This window comes from Mastomys coucha, unplaced genomic scaffold (genome assembly GCF_008632895.1).
Source record: "Mastomys coucha isolate ucsf_1 unplaced genomic scaffold, UCSF_Mcou_1 pScaffold15, whole genome shotgun sequence".
NCBI classification, from domain to species: Eukaryota; Metazoa; Chordata; class Mammalia; order Rodentia; family Muridae; genus Mastomys; species Mastomys coucha.
Window position 1 is genome coordinate 102,212,874 of NW_022196897.1, and position 20,867 is coordinate 102,233,740.

General features: G+C 37.0%; 1 protein-coding gene across 2 annotated transcripts in view; it reads left to right on the forward strand.

The window, feature by feature from the left end:
* Spred1 (sprouty related EVH1 domain containing 1) overlaps positions 1-20,867 on the forward strand; it is a 63,585-nt gene that overhangs the window by 29,787 nt on the left and 12,931 nt on the right. For both annotated transcript variants that reach the window (XM_031371428.1, XM_031371429.1), the window contains exons 2-4: positions 7,350-7,524; positions 17,874-18,042; positions 19,403-19,452. In XM_031371428.1, the coding sequence (XP_031227288.1) occupies positions 7,350-7,524; positions 17,874-18,042; positions 19,403-19,452 (394 nt within the window). The remainder of the gene's footprint in view (positions 1-7,349; positions 7,525-17,873; positions 18,043-19,402; positions 19,453-20,867) is intronic.

Sequence of the window (20,867 nt, forward strand, 5' to 3'; positions counted from 1 at the left end):
TGTGTTGTATGAAACAGGGTCAATTCCGTAGTCTGAAGCTCTGATCCAGATAACTTGGCTATCCAGCAAAGCATAGGGATCCTCACAAGTGCTAGGGTTGTGCCAGGGTTTTACATGGGTGCTTATATGAGACTTAAGTCCTCACACTTACGTGGTAAGCACTCTGTGCACTCATCTGTCTCCCTGTTACTTTTTCTGAAGACAGGATTTCATTATGAGATCCCTGTGTTCTTTATATTTGAGATTATAGAAATCACATGCCAGCTGTCAAAGTTTTTAAGTGTATACTCTGGCATGTTGATGATATTGTCAATTAGAGCTTTGAATGTTCATGCTAAAAAGGTGATTTAGCACCTATTCATCCTTCAGATTAAAAAAAAAAAAAATCTGCTTCTCTTAGAGGACTTTCCAGATGTCTGATGTGGTTAGATGTGCTTCTATTCTGTAAACAATTGGTGACAGATTTAGAAAATTGATTATTGATTTTTAGCTATGGTTAATAATCTTTTACTCAAGGTTTTGAATGGGCCTTGCCTCCTGGATTTCTTCCACAAAACCATAGTAAATACAAAGCAAGACATTACCAGAATATGCATATTAACATTAGAAAGTTAATTTAATCAGATCATTATAAGAACATTTATTAGCCACCTGTGTATGAGTAGATACAGTGCTAAGCATGTTGCATTATGTCTTCATTTATTTCTTACAACACTCTGGTAATAGGCGTTATCTTACTTTATAGGCCAGGAAAATAGAGTAGGGAGAGCCTAGGGTTATCTTACTTTTAACTAACTGGTGGGATTGCCTTAAAACTGTAAACTTTTTTTAAATTGCAAAATACAGTTTTAAAAATTAGAATGTGGAACAGTTAAAAAAATCAGATGTCTGGGACTACAATTCGATTCCATTGATCAACAAAGAAACCAGAAATACAAATTGGATAAAAGACAGCATCTTCAACAAATAGTACTGGTCAAACTGGATGGCTGTGTGAAGAATATAAATATAAATATTTATCACCCTGTAGAAAAACTCAACTTGAAATGCAGGATAAGGCCAAGATACCCTGAATCTGATAGAAGAAAAATAGGAAATAGTTACCCAGGAAAAGGGTACATAGAGTTGACCTGTGGACATGCTGTGGGGCATTTTCTTGACTCATAATTAAGGTAGAAGGGCCAAGCTCACCAAGGGTAGTACCATCCCTGGGCAGATAGTCCTGGGTTGTATAAGAAGCAGCTTCCTTCCATGGGCACTGCTTTATTCCTGCTTCCACGTACCTGTCTTGAGTTTTCCCTTGACTTCCCTTGATGATAGATTATAACCTGTAAGCCAAATAAGCCCTTTCATACCCCAGGTTGCTTCTGGTCAGTGTTTATCATAGCAACACAAGCCATATTAGAACACACAGACATGATATATATACAGATGCATGCATATAAACATCATTTGCTACCTTGGATTGATGGTAACTACCTGAGAAATGGTTTTTTTACCTTTAAACTTACTAGTGTAGAAGAGTAATTGGACTTAGAACTTTCTAACTGTAGTCAGTCCTTAATTTTCTTACTCAAGTGAGAAAATAACTAACCTCAAGATTAGTACAACAAGGTTCTGAGAAGGATCTCTGAAAAACACAGATCAGCCTTCTCCCATGCTTACTGAACTTTGCATTCTTTTATCTCAGTAATGAGTAATAATCTTCCTCATAGTGTACAAGGCTTAATTATTGACTCTTAAGACAAATGTGATGATGCTTGCCTATCACCCCAGCACCCAGGATCTGGGGCAGAAGGTCTCAAGTTTGAGAGAAACCTGGGCTACATCCTGAGATCCTGTCTCACCCTCCCCCAAATAAAGGGGATCTGAGTGATCTCTATTTTTTATGTCTTTACCTGAGAGATGCAAAGCCTCCACAGGAAAGGAAACATAGTTTTTCTTTGTTGTGTATGTATATGACTTTAAAATACTGCTTACCAGTTAATTGAATAGATGAATGAGTTGTAATGTGCTGGTTTTCTCAGTGTGTTACTTTGAATGGTAAGTGTGTGCCTGAATATGCCATAATGAGTACTGTAAAAATAATAATCAAAAAATATTTTGCCACTGTAAGCATACATGGAGTAGGGCATGGACAGCTAATTCTTGTACTGAGCACCCCTTATGGGGTTCTAGTTTTCAATTTGTGCGGAAGAGGGGCAGTTAATTATCTTTTGTGGTTGGAAAATGGTAGTTTTCCTCTCCTGTGTATAAATAACTTCCATATCCTCAAGACTTTCCCTCATGCTTTTCTATTCATTTCCTGTTGCTACTGGAACAAATGACCACAGCCCCGGTATCGTTAGGGCAATAGAAATCGTTATTTTGCAACTTGGGATTCAGAAGTTTAATTAAACTGTTTAGTAAGTTCACATCAAGATGTGTGTCTGTTGATATATTATAGAAGAGGACAGAGGCAGAGGAGAGAAAAATTAGGAAAATAATTTATTTTACAAATGTTAAGGGCAGTCAGACAAAGCATGAACTACAGACAGATGATTACAAATACTTAGGAACACCTGAGAGAAGCCAGAGCAGAACAAGAAATTGTTTTGTGTAGCCATGGTTGAAAATACATTAATTGAAGCTGGGCAGTGGTGGCACATGCCTTTAATCCCAGCACTTGGGAGGCAGAGGCAGGGGGATTTCTGAGTTTAAGGGCAGCCTGGTCTACAGAGTGAGTTCCAGAATAGCCAGAACTACACAGAGAAACCCTGTCTCACCCCCCTCCCCAAAATAAGTACATTAATTGAAAATTTTGTGGTTAAAACTATATGCTATCTCTATAAAAGAAAATACATCTATGGTTAAAGAGCTTTACATTGCAGTACAGGATTGTATTCATAGTTTTTTCCAAGTTATACAAATGGGACATTAAGGATTTTTGGTTTAAAGAGCAAATCCTTAATAGATAATATTCAAGCCCTATCACTAGGATAATAGTTCTTTGTTAGTTAACTAAGCTTATAGCATTCTTTTTAAAATAGTGTTATGTCTTTTGGTGTGGAAGTTCTTTGCTATGGCATGGGAGTGGAGGTCACAGGAAAACTTGGGAGCGTGTTTTCATCTTCTATCACTTGGGTCCTGGGGATGAAACTCAGTCATTCAGCTTGATGGTAAACGTTTTTACCCATTGAAACAGCTCTCTGACCTCTAGGAATGGTAGGTAATAGAATCCAACTTGATTTGTGTAAGAGCAATGTGCATTTTCTAAACAGTTGGGTCATCTCCACCCCCTTTAGCATCTTAAGTAAACTGTAATCTTACTACACTTGTCGGGAAGCAAAACTGCAGTAATGTTCCAGAAAGAAAGATGAAACTAATGCCAGCTAGTTACAGTTGTATATGAGTCAGTCTTGTGCCACGGTGCTTGGTTACTTCTTTTTCCAGTTGCTTAGTTAACAGAATAAATATCAGCTGATAATAACAAGATAAAATAGAGAACTTTAACATGAACAGTAAACTGTGATAGCCATCTTCCCATTGCTGTGAAAAATACATGAGAAAAACAGCTTCGGCGAGCAGTAGTGGCACACACCTTTAATTCCCAGCACTTGGGAGGCAGAGGCAGACAGATTTCTGAGTTCCAGGCTAGCCTGGTCTACAGAGTGAGTTCCAGGACAGCCAGAGCTACAACAGAGAAACCTTGCCTCGGAAAAAAAAGGAAGGAAGGAAGGAGGGAGGGAGGGAGAGAGAGAGGAAGGGAAGAAGGGAAAAAGGAAGAAAGGAACTTTATTTTGGCTTTGAGTTTCAGAGATCTCAGTAGGGGATCACTTGGCTCAGGCACTTTGGGTCTGAGGTAGGGTCAGTAGTATGCCAGGGAACTCACCCCATCCAACAGAGCTGCTTAATTATCCCCTAGTGGCCAAGGAAGCAAAAAGCGGAAAGGAACAAGGGCCTTAAGTGTGTTCTCTGAGGGCATGCTCCTATGACTTACTTTCTCCTGCTAGTCCCACTTTGACTAAGAATGACATCAGCTGAACAGCAAGCCTTTAACATGTAAGCCTTTAGGGGCAGGGTTCTTTTCTAGAGATCACAGGGTTTAAGAGAACATCTTGACAGAGAATTGTAGTCTCCATAACTGTGGGAAATAAATCTCTGTTCATTAGACATTGCTCAGCCTTGTGTGACACTGTGGTAGCTAATTCTACTGTTCTACAGTTGTTCAAATGAGAGCAGAGATAAGATGTTTAGATACCATACTGGTTTTAAATTAAAAACAACAAAGAAACAAAGAAAATCCTTTAGGAATGTAACTAGCCCTGTGACTTTGAGAAGTTCTGAGGAGAGGTTTGGTGAGGATTTAGTTAAAGAGCGAAGTACTCAAGAGTAGTGGTACCCTGTAAAGCCAATGCCATCAGACAGAGCTTCTGTGTAGAGTTATATTGTCTCTCGTGATAGATAGAAATTCATCACTGTCTGGCTTAGAATAACCAGAAAGGCAACTTCAGTTGTAAATGTTTTCTTCTCATCTACTTAAATACAGCATTTACTGTGAGCGAGGCACTGTTTGCTTGCAATAAAGATGGGTACTGTTACTTCAACACTATGGCATAGAAGCTTTGGTATCTTTCCAAAGTCTCAGAGGTAGTATGTGGCCAGACCTACATCTAAGTTAAGGACTTTAACTAGAATCACTTTTTTCTTTTTCCTTCTTCTTCCTTCTTTTTCTTCCTCTTCTATCTTCTCCCCCTTCTTCTTCCTCCTTCTCCTTCCTTCTCCTTCTCCACTCCCCCATCTCCTTCCTCCTACTTCCTTCTTCCTCTTTCTTCCTCTTCTGACAGGTTCTCATTGTATAGTATTGGCTAGCATAGAACTTGCTGTGTTAACTAGACTAGGCTGGCTTCAGTCATGCAAAGTTCTCTTTGCCTCTGCCTCCTGAATACTACTGTTAAAGGTGTGTGCTATCAGTCAGACAGACCTTCATTCACTGTTAAACACAGTACAGGGCAGTATTGTATTTCTTTCTTTTTTTCTTTCTTTTTCTTTTTCTTTTTTTTTTGGTCAAAAGACTTGTATCCAGAATATATAAAGAACTTCTGAAAATAAAAAGAAGACAGTATAATTTTTTAAATGGGCAATCTAGGCATGGTGGCACATACTTTTAATCCCAGTACTCAGGAGACAGGGACAGGTGGATCTCTGTGAGTTTGAGGCCACTTGCTTTACATAACACATGCATTCTGGGCTAACCAGGGCTACAGAATGAGACCCTGTCTTTGAATAAAGAAAGAGGGAGAGATGAAAAGACTTAAAAAGAAGATAGACAAATGGCTAAATGAAATTATGCTAGCTCTTATTAATCTTTAAAGAAATAATTACAAAAGTTAAATTTGAAACATTGAAAACACCAGATATTAGTAGGGATGTGGAATATATGAAGCTCTCATTTTTGGTGAAGTATATAATTTCTACTACTTTGGAAAGCAAATTAACTTTGTACTCGGTTAAACATGCAGATGTCTTGTGACCTAATAATTTCATTTCTAGGTAATTAAGAGAAATGAAAGTATTGCTTGTATAGCTCCCTGTCAGCTACATAGTGAGTTCTAGGTTGGCCTAGGTTACCTTAGACCCTCTCAAAAACAGGAATTAAAGAAAAGAAGATCTGTGTAAGAGCTCGATCATAACTTAAACTGGAATCATCAGTTCCTCTTAGTGTAAGAAATCAACACTGATTCAACTAGAAGACTACGTAGTAAAATTTACAAAATGAACTTCTGATACACTAAAACAATGTAGTGAGTGAAAAAGAAAAGTATGATAACACCCCTAAGTCTTAGCATAGGCCAAACTACATCTTATAAATAAAAACAGAAGGCAATAGAGGATTCTCTGGTGTAGCAGAAATGGTATATCTTAATTTCCATTGGGGTTCTACATACTTTAGTCTGTTTGGGCTCCTGCAACAAGATGAAGCATAACTGGGTCATCAGTAAACATTTCTTTCTTACAGTTTTGGAGGATGAGAACTTCAAGATTAAGCTGTCTGTTGAGAGTTCACTTTCAGGGCCGTAGGTGACTGACTCTTCTTGCGCTCTGTCATCACATTGGGGAGTGGGGGGAATGAGGTATGAGGAATGAATTTGTTTTCTAAGGCTGCTTCATGACCTAAATACTCCACCTTTGGGTTTAGATAGCAATGCATTTTTGAGGGACACAAACACTTGTAACAAGCTGCATGTGTACACATCTAAAGATTTTGGTAGTACCTGTATACTTAAAATGGATGAGTGTTACTGTGTAAAAAGTTACCTCGGTAAGAAGTAATAAAGATTTGCACAGGAGGAGCTGAAGGGGTTACTAAGAAGGGAGAAATTATACTTGACAATTTTTAAAAATTAAGAGAATAGTAGAAAGAGCACCTGAAGCAAAGAGGAGCTTTTGGACCAGCACAGTGCCATAAGAAAAACAAGCAGCTTAAATCACGCAGAGACACATTTAGAAGCATAGAACTGTGGCATAGAACCTCAGCTAATGCTCCTAATTGACACAGACCTAAATCATAGTCAGTATATTTTTCTAAGTTTGCATCATTCATGCAGACTTAGAAAAGATTTATTAATAATTAGTAAAAGTTTCAAAAATAAAGGCTTACATGTTATTTGTATAGGACACAATGCATTATGTGGATTTCCTAGATTTTATGTAAATACTCATTGCTAATTTCGGGAGAACATTATGAAATGGAACTCGTCTCATTTAAGAGGAGAATTTCACAAAATGGCAACATGAAAGGTTTGCACAGATAAGCTTGACTGATGAATAAACAGGACATTTATCCCCCTACTATTTATTAGAATGGTTGAGGCTCCTCATTGGTAGAAGAAAATTTTAAATGTGGGCTTCTAAGCCTAAGCATGTTTATTTCAGAGTTCTGTTTATAATATATTCCAGAACAGTTGGGAACTTAGATGCAATTAATAAATATAGCAATAATTTGTCCTTGTTTTAATGTTGAAGCAAATGTGTATACACATGGTCTAGGTGACATATTTTCTATGGGACCCATGATGACATGTACAGGGTGGTCCAGATATGCTCTCTCTACCGAAATGAATTGAAATAGGAGTCCTATAGTCTTATTGTGGGCTGAACCTTCAAAATAAAGAATAACCTGTAGTTTGTGAGTTTCCCCTTAAAGTTAGATTTTTTTCCCCCATGTATTATTATGGACGTAGGTAACATATACACAGTAGTTACTACATAGTAATTAATATTGTCTTTGGCTTTTCAAACAAGACCAACAGATTGGCTTTCTTGTTGTTTATGGAAGAGCTAATTCCTGATCTTTGCATCTGTTTTAGTAATAGTTATGCACGAGTGCGAGCTGTGGTGATGACCAGAGATGACTCAAGTGGTGGATGGCTGCCACTCGGAGGGAGCGGACTGAGCAGTGTCACTGTCTTCAGAGTCCCTCATCAGGAAGAGAATGGCTGTGCAGACTTTCTTATCCGTGGAGAGAGACTCAGAGACAAAATGGTAACGATTAATATGGCTGTCACTGGAACTTTAGGCTATTTTCTGAAAAAATGAATTATCTGTTTAAAATTCTCACTGGTACATTACTTATGAGGGAATTAATTTTACCTGTGACTCATTGACTATTTCTTGGAAATTGCTTTTATATTTATGTTAAAGACAACAATATGTAACTGTTTTTAAATGACAGTAATGTACAAATATTGCAAGGGGCTGCCACTTTATTGTTTAGTTTAACTCACGAACGTTCACAAGTAGCTCTCTACTCTCCCTCATATTTTCTTTGTTCCTTAGGCCAAAAATCAGCAACTCCTAGTCTGAAAGGCAGATTCAGGCATGCCACCTGTTCTTTTTATTGGTTTTCATTCAGACCACAAGCTAATGATTTTGGGGGGAGGGATGCAGGGAATTATTTATGTTAAACATTTTCAATGAGTTGATCCCTGTAACCTCAACTGCTAGGAATCCAAGGCAGGAAGAATCATGATGAATTTGAGGTCAGCCTGGAACACATGGTTCTAGGCTACCTTGACCTGACCTATACAGTGAGGCTCTATCTCAAAAAACAAGGGATGGTAAGGTCAAAGAACTATACTTGACTCATAAAATTAGGTGAAATCAAATTTTAGGGTCCATAAATAAATAGTTTTTAATAAAAAAAATGAATTTGTATTTATATATATAGATGTTTTGCTTACATATTTGTCTGTTCACTACATCCATATCTAGTGCCTTAGGAAGCCAGAAGTTGGTATTGGATTCCTTGGAACTAGAGTTACAGATGGTTATGAGATGCTATGTGGGTTTTGGGAATGAAACCCCTGGTTCTCTGGAAGAGCAGCCTGTGTTCCTAAGTGTTGTGCCATCTCTTCAGCCCCATGCCAATTGTTTTGAGTTTAGCTGAAGTCATTCATTTATATTTATTACTGTTTTCATGCTATAAAGACAAGACAGTAGTAGCAACAGAGGCCTTAAGTGTATGTTCTTCTGCAGAGAAGTTGCTTATTCCTTCTCCATAGACTTTGGGGGGGGGGTGTCTCAGGTTCTCTTCCTTAGTTCCCTATAAGTCTTTTTAGCTGCATAAGATTACCTACTGGCCAATCTGATTCTTAACACAATTATTTTCTACCTTTGTTTATGTTTTTTATATAAAAGTATTGTAAATGACAGTCTAGTGCTTGATGTTAGTTGTCATTTTTAATTAGGGTTGAAGGCTTATTCTCTCTTTATCTGAGAGTCCAAAACTGCAAAGTATCTGAAGTTGAATAACATTAATGTCATTCTTGTATCAAGGAAATAGCATATACAAAGAAGCAAAATAGAAATAATGTTGAAAATTCCTTAGTTCCTTTAAAGTAACGAGAAGCCCTTTAAATATATTTGTAGATGAGTTCATAAGCCTATTTAGACTCTGCTAGTTTTATCAGAAATATTTCATATTTAAATCATTTTTTAATGCAACTGGGATTTGGACTTAATAATGTTTTCCACTGATGAATCATTTCAATAGCATAGAAAGTTGGAAAAGTAAACTTTGGCCAAATCTCTCCCATGGTTAGAATTATCCTAAGTGATCTTGAAATACTCGTAAGCCCATTGTTTTGTGGGCTTATAATTACTTCCTAATGTTACACATGGCACAATGAATTACAGCTCACTAGAATATACTCAGTTTTGTGGAAAACTCCAGTTGAAATCAGAGGATAATAGAATAAACTTATAAGGTTTCAGAGGTCGTTCTGTACCCACACAGAATGGTGTCTGCACATGAGATGCCATTTGAAGCTTGGAGACACTAAGTAGCCACCATACTGCTGTTGTAAGTAGTCCTAGAGGAGAATGTTTCTCATTTGATAACTGGGTTTATTGAAAAATAAGTTGTAGATGTTTCCTGTGAAAACTTTAGTAGTAAATATTTTTTAAAAACTAGTCAAATATGGAATTAAAATTGGAGAAATGTTTGCTAGTAAAACCAAATTATGGAACCCAAACACTATAATTTGAAGTGAGGCTGCATTGAGTTACCTCACATTGATGGAGACAGTGAGTGGTCAGCATTTGACTTTACAATACAAGTACAGGAAGTGAACCTGAGATTCAAAAGAACAATCTTATTTCCACTGATAGGAAATGAGAAAGAATGAGAAGAGAGGGAAAGCACATAGCAAGCGCAGTTCCTGCTCCTGGGACAGAGAACCATCCACAATGGAGGTTGGGGCAGTAGCACAGGGATTTGCAGGGACTAAGTTCAGTTTCAATAGCTTCCTGCTTGATTCTTAGTTGGTAGATTTTTAGGCAAACATACTTTCTTATATTATCATAACTGTATGTAGAGAATTTAGATCTTGCTGGCAGTACTTCTCCTCATTGGCTATTACTTTCTTATAAAGTGCGTTTTTCCTCATTCTTTGAGAACTGTAAATGATTTACCTTTAAGACATATAGATATATTTATTCAATCCTTTTCACACATCCATAAATATTACTATCTTTTTATCATTCCTTTTAAAGTTCTTCTTGCAATCTTTTCCCCTTAGGCACTGAGTAGAACTTTATGAATATTTGGCACTACTGATGATTAAAGATAGAGAGAGGTTCTGGTGTACATAGAAGTATAATATTGGCTGATACCTGGAGATGACCTTTATTGTAGACATAGCACTTTTGTATTTCTTACCTGCCACCAGAATTTGATAATGTAATTTTAATGAAGTTTGATTTAGAATATATGTTATAGATACTAAATTATGTTGAAGTAAGTGTAGATTATTAATGTTACAAAATAATGTGAAGGATCCTCTGTGTATCCTTTTCCCAATTTTCCTAGTGATAACATTTTCTAAGACTATATTATCATATTATTCTAGAATATTCATACAATCACACAAACACTTCTGTTTTATCCTTAGTCATTTATTATTTAGAGATATAGAGTTTAATCACATACATTAACTTTCACAGGCAGATACAAAGCAGTTCAATGACTCCTTCCTGTTGATATTTTGTAGCCATATACATATCCCTCCTAGCCTGACAAGCACTAATTTGTTATCTGATTCTATGATTTCTGTCATTTCCAAAATGTTATAAAAGTGGAATTGTAAGTATTCAATCTTTCAGGATTGTCTCTTTTTAATTCAACATAACTCATCTTAAGAGTGTGTCCTTTTTATTTTTAGTATTTTGTAACCTGTAATAGTTTTTTGGGTTTTTTTTGTTTTTTTTTTTTTTAATTATTGACTTGTAAAAGTAAGATTTCTGGGTTGTTTCCGGATTGGGCCATTTCATAGATAAGGCAACCATGAATATTTGTATGTATACATTTTACTGTGTCTTTGTGGATATAATGTTGCTTTTTCTAGGATAAATGATCAAAACTTAATTTGCTAGGTTGTGTGATGTTCACTTGTTTAATGGTATAAGAAGTTGCCAAATGTATGTTGAAAGTGACCATGCTGTATTAAATTTGCTCATTCGGTACCTAAATGTTCCCAGCATTCTTGTTAGCATTTCATGGACTCGCTTGTTAATTTTGGTAGTTAGATATCTAGTGAAAAGTCATTGTAGGGTTAATTTGCATTTCCATAGAGACAGATCGTGTCTTCTCTTGGTGCCATATCTGCTCTTTTATCCATTTCCTTTCTAGACTGCTTTTTTCTACTGAGCCTTCAGTGCTGATTCTGTATATTCTAGAGGCTAGGAATATGGACTGTGTACATGCTTTCTCCCAGCCTGAAGTTTATCTTTTTTAAAATTTAACAAACTCTTGTAGAGCTTTAAATTTTGATAAAGTTCAATTTATCTTTTTTTTTCTTTTAGTAGACTGTGATTGTAATGTCAAATCTATGAACTCTTCTCTAACTATGGTTTCTGAGTCTATATCCTGTAATTTGTTCTACGAGGGTTATAGTTTTATAGTTTATATTTAAACTCGTGGTCCATTTTTTAGACTAATTTTTAGTTAGTCAGGATTCTCTGTTTTAGGGCAGGAAGACTGTGGTTGGTTGTTCTTCTCTGCAGCATTTCTTGAAAAGGTTGTCCTTCTCCCTTGAGTTGCCTTTCTGTCTCCTTTAAGATGAGTCAAGTATGATTTTGTAGGCTCTCTCTCAGGACTCTCTCATTCTCCTGCTCTGCCAGTCTTTTGGCAGATGCTGTATCCTGTGCTGCTGTCCTGTGCATCAGCACAAAGACCTAAGAGAGGGAGTCCTCCCACTGTGGTTTTCTCTTCTTAGGATTGTTGTAGGTCCCACAGCCTTTTCCTTCTATGTAATTCTAAATGCTGATCTTTCCTATCTCTAAGAGGCCTTCCTGGGAACTTCACAGGAATTGTTTCTGTTGAAGCATCTGAAATCTATTTGCTTAGATCTCTCAATTCTTTTTTTAAAATTAATGTCTATTTTTATTATATTCAACACAATATATATTTTTATACCAATCATAAAAAGGGTGGACATGTTATTAAATGAATATAAATAGATAAAAGTCTTTTTGTTTTTAGTAGACTTTAAAATCTTGGCTCTTATTGTTGTACTAACCCAAAATAAGAACAATTTTTAGACATTGGAGTTCATTGTAATAAGACTGTACTTCAATGTCTCTCACATCACCAAAGGATTTTAAACTTAAGAGTTGACAGTTCTGCTGCACCAAGGAATGAATTGTAGGCACGATATTTGGATACATATTTCCTGCTATGGTCAAAGCTATTTGACTTGAGTGATTGTCTTCATTCTCAGCCCACAGGGAACAGGTTACATTCATTTAAGAAATGGTGTGTGTATTAAGATGGACTGTCCATGAAGTCATTCATTAATTGTTTCAATGAACAATGGTTCTGCTTGGAGGGTGGCACAGACATTAGGTGAGGGTAAGATTCTGGTTTATTGTGATGATTTTGAGAAGCATTCATCTCAGAGAAAGAGTAACTTATAAGTTCCTCTTCCTCAAAATTGATAGAATAATTATAAATATCAAGCAAAACATTCAGTATCACTTTTTGTTGTTCTCTTACAAGCCACTTCCCAAATTAATTGTCTATATTTCTTGTGACTGTATAAATAATTTTGAAATATGTAAGCTGTTCTGAAAACCATAATGTAGTGTAAGAACATCAAATAAACAATCCTACTAATAGAGAGGCTGAAATAGGAGAAGCCTGATTTCAAGACCATTATGTGGTACATAGCAAGACTCTGTCACATTCAAACAAGCAGAAAGTTTATATGGATTGTACAAAATTGGACCTATTTCTCCAGTTTACAAATTAGAGAGACCACTGGATGACAGCCAACGAATTTCAATCAATTAGGGTATGTTATAATATTAATTTTTATTTTAAGAGATATTAAGGAAAAGTGATTGTTACTTCCTGTTATTTTTGTTGTTAGGGTTTGTGTGCGTTTGTTGAAAGATTACTTTCTTCCTTTTTCCAGGGTGTAGTTTCCCTCCTTGTGTTGTTGTTTTCCATCTATTATACTTGGTAGGGCTGGATTTGTGGAAAGATACTGTGTAAATTTTGTTTTGTCATGGAATATCTTGTTTTCTCCATCTATGGTAATTGAGAGTTTTGCTGGGTATAGTAGCCTGGACTGGCATTTGTGTTCTCTTAGGGTCTGTATGGCATCTACCCAGGATCTTCTGGCTTTCATAGTCTCTGGCGAGAAGTCTGGTATAATTTCGATAGGTCTGCCTTTATATGTTACTTGACCTTTTTTCCCTTACTACTTTCCACATTCTTTCTTTGTTTAGTTCATTTGGTGTTTTGATTATTATGTGATGGGAAGAATTTTCTTTTCCGGTCCAGTTTATTTGGAGTTCTGTAGGCTTCTTGTATGTTCATGGGCATGTCTTTCTTTAGGTTAGGGAAGTTTTCTTCTATAATTTTGTTGAAGATATTTATTGGCTCTTTAAGTTGGGAGTCTTCACTCTCTTCTATACTTGTTATCCTTAGGTTTGGTCTTCTCATTGCGTCCTGGATTTCCTGGATGTTTTGGGTTAGGAGCTTTTTGCTTTTTGCATTTTCTTTGACTGTTGTGTCAATGTTTTTTATGGTGTCTTCTACCCCTGAGATTCTCTCTTCTATCTCTTGTATTCTGTTGGTGATACTTGCATCTATGACTCCTGATCTCTTTCCTAAGTTTTCTAACTCCAGGGTTGTCTCCTTTTGTGATTTCTTTTTTGTTTCTAGTTCCATTTTTAGATGCTGGGTGGTTTTGCTCATTTCCTTCACCTGTTATCCTGTAATTCTTTAAGGGATTTTTATATTTCCTCTTTAAGGGCTTCTAGCTGTTTACCTACCTGTATTCTCCTATATTTCTTTAAGGGAGTTATTAATGTCCTTCTTAAGGTCCTGTATCATCATCATGAGAAGTGATTTTAGATCTGAATCTTGATTTTCCAGTGTGATGGTGTATTCAGGACTTATGGTGGGAGAATTGGGTTCTGATGATGCCAAGTAACCTTGGTTTCTGTTGCTTATTCTCTTACACTTGCCACCTACCATCAGGTTATCGCTAGTACTACCTACTCTGGATATATCTGACTGGAACTCGTCCTTCCTATGATGCTCGTTGTGTCAACTCCTCAGAGTTGAGCTGTCTCTGTGATTCTGGGATCCTGGGATCCTGAGATCCTGGGTGTATCAGAGCTCCTGCATGTCAAGCTGTCTCTGGGGCCCTGAGATCCTGGTATGACCAAGCTCCTGGGATCCTGGGCATGTTAGAGCGCCTGGGAGTGGAGCTTGCTCTGGGTGTTGTGGGACTGGCTGCGGAGTTTGAGCCAAAGGTCTGCTTAGGGCACAGGCCCAGACTAGAAGGAACCTGTGCCACTGGTCTGGCAGAGTTCTGCATGCCTGGGTACTGCTGGTCCCAGTTACTCCTGATGTTGGGACAGATATTGTGTCTTTCTCACCTCTGATCCTATGATCCTAGGCATGTTAAAGCACCTTGGAGTGGAGCTTCCTCTGGGTGTTGTTAGACTGGCTCTTCTCAATTCTTAAAATTAAAAAAGAAAAAGCAGATTTATTTTTTAAATTTGATGTTAAGTTCTTTTGTTTTCTGATTTTCTTATCTGCTAAAATTTTTATGTTCCAAACTCATTTTAAAAATTCAGCCTTGGTTGCCCCACATAGGCTCTGCACCCCTTTTCTACCATCTTACTCCTATTCTCCTGAAACCTAGACCTGTATGTATGCAAAATGAGTTCCCTTGTTTTCTACCCTATACTCTAGTATGTAGTTATTTCCCTGTCATTCTTAAGGTTGTCTGATTTTCATGCTGATTCATTAGGCACTTAAAAGTAGTTGTATATTTCACTGAAGAATTAGGTTATTTTCTAGAGAGTACAGTCTGTGTGATTTTTTTTTTTTAATTTTATTTTATATATATGAGTATACTGTAGCTGTTCAGACATACCAGAAGTGGGGATCTGGTCTCATTACAGATGGTTGTAAGCCACCATGTGGTTGCTGGGAATTGATCTCAGGATCTCTGGAAGAGCATTTAGTACTCTTAACCACTGAGCCATCATTTCATCCCTGTGTGGTTCTTTGCCAAGATAGATTTTATGTTGTCAGTAAATTCACTTAAATGTTATACATCTTAAAGATCCCCTTTCGGTTTTTCAAAACAGGGTTTCTCTGTGTAGCCCTGGCTGTCCTGGAACTCACTCTGTAGAGTTCCAGGCCGGCTTCGAACTCAGAAATCCACCTGCCTCTGCCTTCCAAGTGCTGGGATTATAGGTGTGTGCCACCGCTGCCCTGCAAAGAACGTCTTCCATGTATTTGTTTGTATGTGCAGGTGGCAGATGAAGCTTTAATGGTCTTATCCAAATTGACTTTATCTTTCCTACTTGAAATCTATTTTCTAGTTCTCCACTTACTTTTTCCATTTTATATGATCCAAGATCTTGCTCAGGGCATGGCCCTATCCACAGTTGGGACAGCTCTTCACTCAATAATGTAATCAAGTAAAGGCTCAGTCCTTTCTCCATGTGAATTTAGATTCTGTAAAGTTGAGAGTTAACACTAATTCAGTAATACTCTGAATACTTTGTGTGTTACCTCAGTTATTTCTTCAAAGTAAGGTGGGCAGTAAATAGAGATAGCATGAGATCCAACTGCTCTTGGGGTCAAGTCCCACAGACCTAACAAGTTAGTTACTGTTTCAAATTTCTTTTTCACCATCTTTCTTAATGTTTGGAAGTGTGAACGTTATATTTTTGTGTATTCTGTTTTTTATAACTCAGTATTGTTATTTTGGACACTTTACTTAAAAGTATTCATGCTTATTAACTTTATATGATAAGTATACCTGAGTGGATTTGGAGTCACTGAGGGAACACTTCTGGGTCTCTGAGAATGTTTCCACAGAGGTTTAATTAAGGAGGAAGAACAATAAACACAGAGTGTGGGCCACACCATCCTGTGGGCTAGGGACCCAGGCTGAAGACAAAGGACCAAGTAGATCCAGTATTCATCTTGATGTCCTTCCTGAGTGTGGACTCAGTGTGTGTGACCAGCTGCCTCCTGCCACCATGCTGTTTTTCCTGCCAGGATGTGCCTTACTCCTCAGATTGAGTCAAAAACAACCTGTTCTTTCTGTTACCTCTCTCAGGCCTTGTAAGAAAATGGCTAATATACTACCTTTTCCTACTTCCTTTTAATTTTTAACTCTGCATAATAGTACAGGGACTTTGTTTTTCCTCTTTTTATTTAATACTGAATTTTAATAAATTCATAGTAGTAGGATATTTTTCATTCCAGAGTTCAGTACAGTTTTTATAATTAACATCTATTTACTCTTAACGGAAGAATAGGGATAATACATTTTTACTTTCTAACATGCATTATTAATAATCAAGAGTTCAGCAGGCAGTGGTGGCACATACCTTTAATCCCAGCACTTAGGAGGCAGAGGCAGGCAGATTTCTGAGTTCCAGGACAACCAGGGCTACACAGAGAAACCCTATCTCAGAAAAACAAAACAAACAAGCAAAAAAATCAGGAGTTCAAAAAGATAGTGATGACTTTTTAATTTGTTCTTTTCAAACCAGCCACATTCTAAATGGATCAGTCACATATCAGTTAGGGGTTATTCTTGAAAAAGGCTGAGAGCTCCCATATTAAAGACTTAATATGTGATCCTAGAACCTTATATTAGAAATTTAAAAAATGTTATCAGACATGATTAGAATATGGACTGAGGTAAATGACATAATTAGAATTAAAACTGAGATAAAATGTCTCCATGTTAAGTTTAATTGCTGTGTTGCGTACAATGAACAGCATTGTCTTAAATACTTCCAAGTATTCAAGAGCAGTGGGACATCAAATTATAGCCTCCTTAGTGCAGTTCAGATAACATGAACAACAGTGTTCGGTGAGGGGTGCACTTAAGTGGCAGACTACTCACATACCACGTGAGGCCGTAAATGTAGTTCCCAGCACTGCAAAAGTAGGCAAACAGATAAAATGTATAGAGAGAATGTTAAAGATAAAGTAAAAGGGAGAAAGGAATTTTACCTGTTGTTACTTCCCTGAAACCATTTCAGAAAAACAAAACAAAACAAAAACCCCGAAAAAACAAAACTGTGTTATCCTACAAATTACATGAAACTATTACTCATTCATTATAGGATCCATTCAATACTATTATTATGTTTTTAAAAATGAGTATTTTCAAAATGAGGAACCAGAGCTTTGAAAAGTTATATAGCCAGAGCTAGGCACAGTGGCACATATCTTTAATCCCAGCACTTGGGAGGCAAAGTCTGAAAGCGTGAGGCCAGCCTGGTCTGCCTGAGAAGTTTCAGGCCAGTCAGAACCTTCTCACGAAAACCTCGTCTCAAAGGAGAAAAAAAGTTTTATAGCTCAATTGCTGTAATGGCAGATAAGTGATGTGCTTCTGTAATGGATCTCTAAATGTAGAGAAGCAATGGCTAGAAGATAGAATCAGTGGTGGAGGACTTGTCTAGCATGCACAAGGTCCCTTGGGTAGATCAAAGAAACATGAGGAGATGGGGGATGATTTTTGAAATTTGTTAATACCACTTCTCTCATGTCTATTCCCCAGATTCTCTCAAAAATATTTCTAAGTATATTCTTCTAAGAGTTTTGTATGCAGAACTGTGTTTATTCTTTTAAATTACAATATAAATATACATTCTGTTTACATCCCGTATGGTCTTTTTGATCCCCTCTTAGTCCCTTTATCAAGTTGACTTGGTGAAGATTATAATCAAGGCCTCAATTTATTTAAGATGGTTCACTTTACTTACAGTCCTCAGTGTTTATTAAAAGCTCCATTAGATGCATTTTGTATGTTCATTAACTTTGGCACCTGACTCTGCAGGTGGTTTTGGAATGTATGCTTAAGAAAGACCTCGTCTATAATAAGGTCACTCCTACATTTCACCACTGGAAGATCGACGACAAGAAGTTTGGCCTTACCTTTCAGAGTCCTGCTGATGCCAGGGCTTTTGATCGAGGCATTCGAAGAGCTATAGAGGATATTTCTCTAGGTAGGTTTCATTATAAATATTTCATATTTATTACTATATATAAGTAGTAGATATTCTCTTCTTGAACTTTGACCCAAAGTAGTTGCTGTCCTTTAAAGGGTGTTTAATAATAGAAAAAAAAATGTTCTAAGAATAACAATCAGTCTGTGGTAAGACTCAAGAGTAGTCAACATCATGCCTGTTAGCCCAGTGCTCAGGAACTGAGGCAGGGGATTGAGAATGTGAGATCTTCTTGTGTTGGGGTATTTAGTAAGCTTGTATTTTAAAAAACCAAGCTGACAGAGAGTAGGGGAGTACAAGGTGGTGGTTTCAGAAAATTTGAAGAAATATAAACTACTTACAAGAAAACTAGATATGAGCATGAAAATGCCTAATGCTAAGTATGTTTTGATACTGCGTGAAGCTGTTTAATTTTGGCATATTTTTTAAAGTTCTCAGTTGATTATGTTTTTAGTTAAGTTTTATAAAACAAGTATTTTAAAGAGAAAACTATTATTCATAGCTGTTAAAATGAAAGTGATATATTTCATATTTTGGGTTGACTTTGAAGCCCTTATTTATGTACTTATACGAGAATACTTCAAGATGGAGTAAACTGAGTACACGGTGCTGAGCCAGTTTTATGTTTAAGGAGGAATTGCACATGTACCTCACCAGGATAGTATTGCAGTGCTCCTGTCTTATTAAGCATTAAATGTCATTATTATTAGCAGTGTTCTCTTTCAACAGATTTACTAAATTTCTGTCACTTAGTTTTTTTATCCCAAAAAATACATTAAACTACTTTTTATAAAGGTCACATTCCTTATCTCGTGCCTGCTTTGTGCTAGCCATGTCTAGAGCATAAATACAGAATATTCTGCTACCATACATCATTTTACATTTATTTATTATAACTAATGGCACTCTTTAACACCATATAAGCTTTTGCAGACATGTGTATGCCCAAGTCAGTCAGTTGGGCCTTAACTGCCCATAGTAAATTAAGACTGACTTCTTTTTTAACTTGAGCAGCTGAAATTCTGATTCTGAACACATGTTTTTACTGGTTCAGACAATTTAGAAAAAAGATTGAATTAGTTACATTTTGACATCACTAAACAACCAGAGAAATATAATACAGCTAGCCTGCTTGGCCATGAAAGAAAGTAAGTGGGAACTTGCCAAGAGATGATAGAGACAGTCACTTTTTATTCTAACCAAGGAGGAAATGCAAGAATCTGCTATTTGAATTTGTTGCCAGGCAATGCAGAAGTCAGTCAGTCCCTGGTATTTGTAATGCCATCGTCTCAACCATTAATACTAAAATATAAGGCAAATCTATATGCTATGTTTAATTAAGTTTGGCTTCTTTCCTTAGGGTGCCCAACGTCAAAAACTGAGGCTGAAGGAGGAGATGATGATTTACAAGTAAGTGGTTTGGCTTGAAAGGAATTTTAAAACATCAGTATCTGTAAGAAATCACTAGAATTCATAAGTAAACAACTCACAAATTTCAAAGATCCTATATTTACCTTAGTCTTCCAGATAAGTAGAACCATGTCACAGAAAAGTTTGTTTTTTTATAAGGAGTTGTAGAAGTTGCAAGTCTGAAATCCTTAAAGTAGGCAGGTTGACATGCTGGAAGAACCCATGGACGATCCCATGCTGCATCATTGAGCTGGATTTCCAGACCCCTCGGGACATCATCTGTGTTGATGAGGCCTCCCACACTGAGGGAAGTCTCCTTACATATTACGTATTGATTACATACAGTCATGTCCAAAGCATAACCTGTGGCAAACTTTAGATGAGTGTTTAGCCAAACAACTACATACCATATGTAACTTGGAAAGCTGACAAAATTAACAATGCACACCTTTCCACTTAAGAAAGTTTACAGAAAAAGGAATTGCAAATGGTTAGTAGCATTATAGTTAGGAGGATGGCAGCCATATACCTCCGTACCAACAAGTCCACAGCCCTGGCTTATGCAACAGAAGAACATTCCAGTGAAAAATTGATTTGGCTTAATGGTATTTTAAGTTTGTACATCTTTACTTTTGTACATCTGTGTTGTCCCCAAATTTCTGACTCAACTTATGGCATGGAAACTCTTTTAAGCTGCTTTGTTTTTGGAAGCATCTTATATAGTGAAGTTAAACCTTCCTTAAAATGAGTAGAAAGGGAAGCCTTATTTATATTGTTTGTGTGTGTGTGTGTGTGTGTGTGTGTGTGTCTGCCTGCATGTGTCTGCACAGTATGCATAAGGGGGCCTGGGGAGGCCAGAAGAGAGAATCAGCCTTTGGAACTGAAGTCACAGACTGTCATGTGTGCGTGTATGTGTCTGCCTACATGTGTCTGCACCGTATGCATAAGGGCCTGGGGAGGCCAGAAGAGAGAATCAGACCTTGGAAGTGAAGTCACAGACTGTCATGAGCCCCCTTGTAGGTCTGCTGGAGCATAGCACAATATCAGTACTCTGAACAGCTGAGCTGTCTTTCCAGCCCCAGGATAGCACTATTTTAAGAATCCATGTCCAGGATTGAAACTGTAAAAGAGAATTCTTAAATTCACTGTAACACTATAGTATCTAGCGATATGCCAGAGTTTTAGAGAATGAATGAATGGGGGGAGGAGTGTGTGTGTGTAATAGGGAACGTGTACCACAGTACACATGTAGAAGTTAGATGACAACTTTTGGGACTCAGTTCTTCCACCATGTGGATTCTAGTGCTTGAATACTTGTCATCAGGGTTGGTGGCAAGTTCTTTTATCCACCGAGTCATCTTACTGGCCCATGGTTAATTAATTTCTTACAAGTTGTTTTTTGACCATCTTTTGTA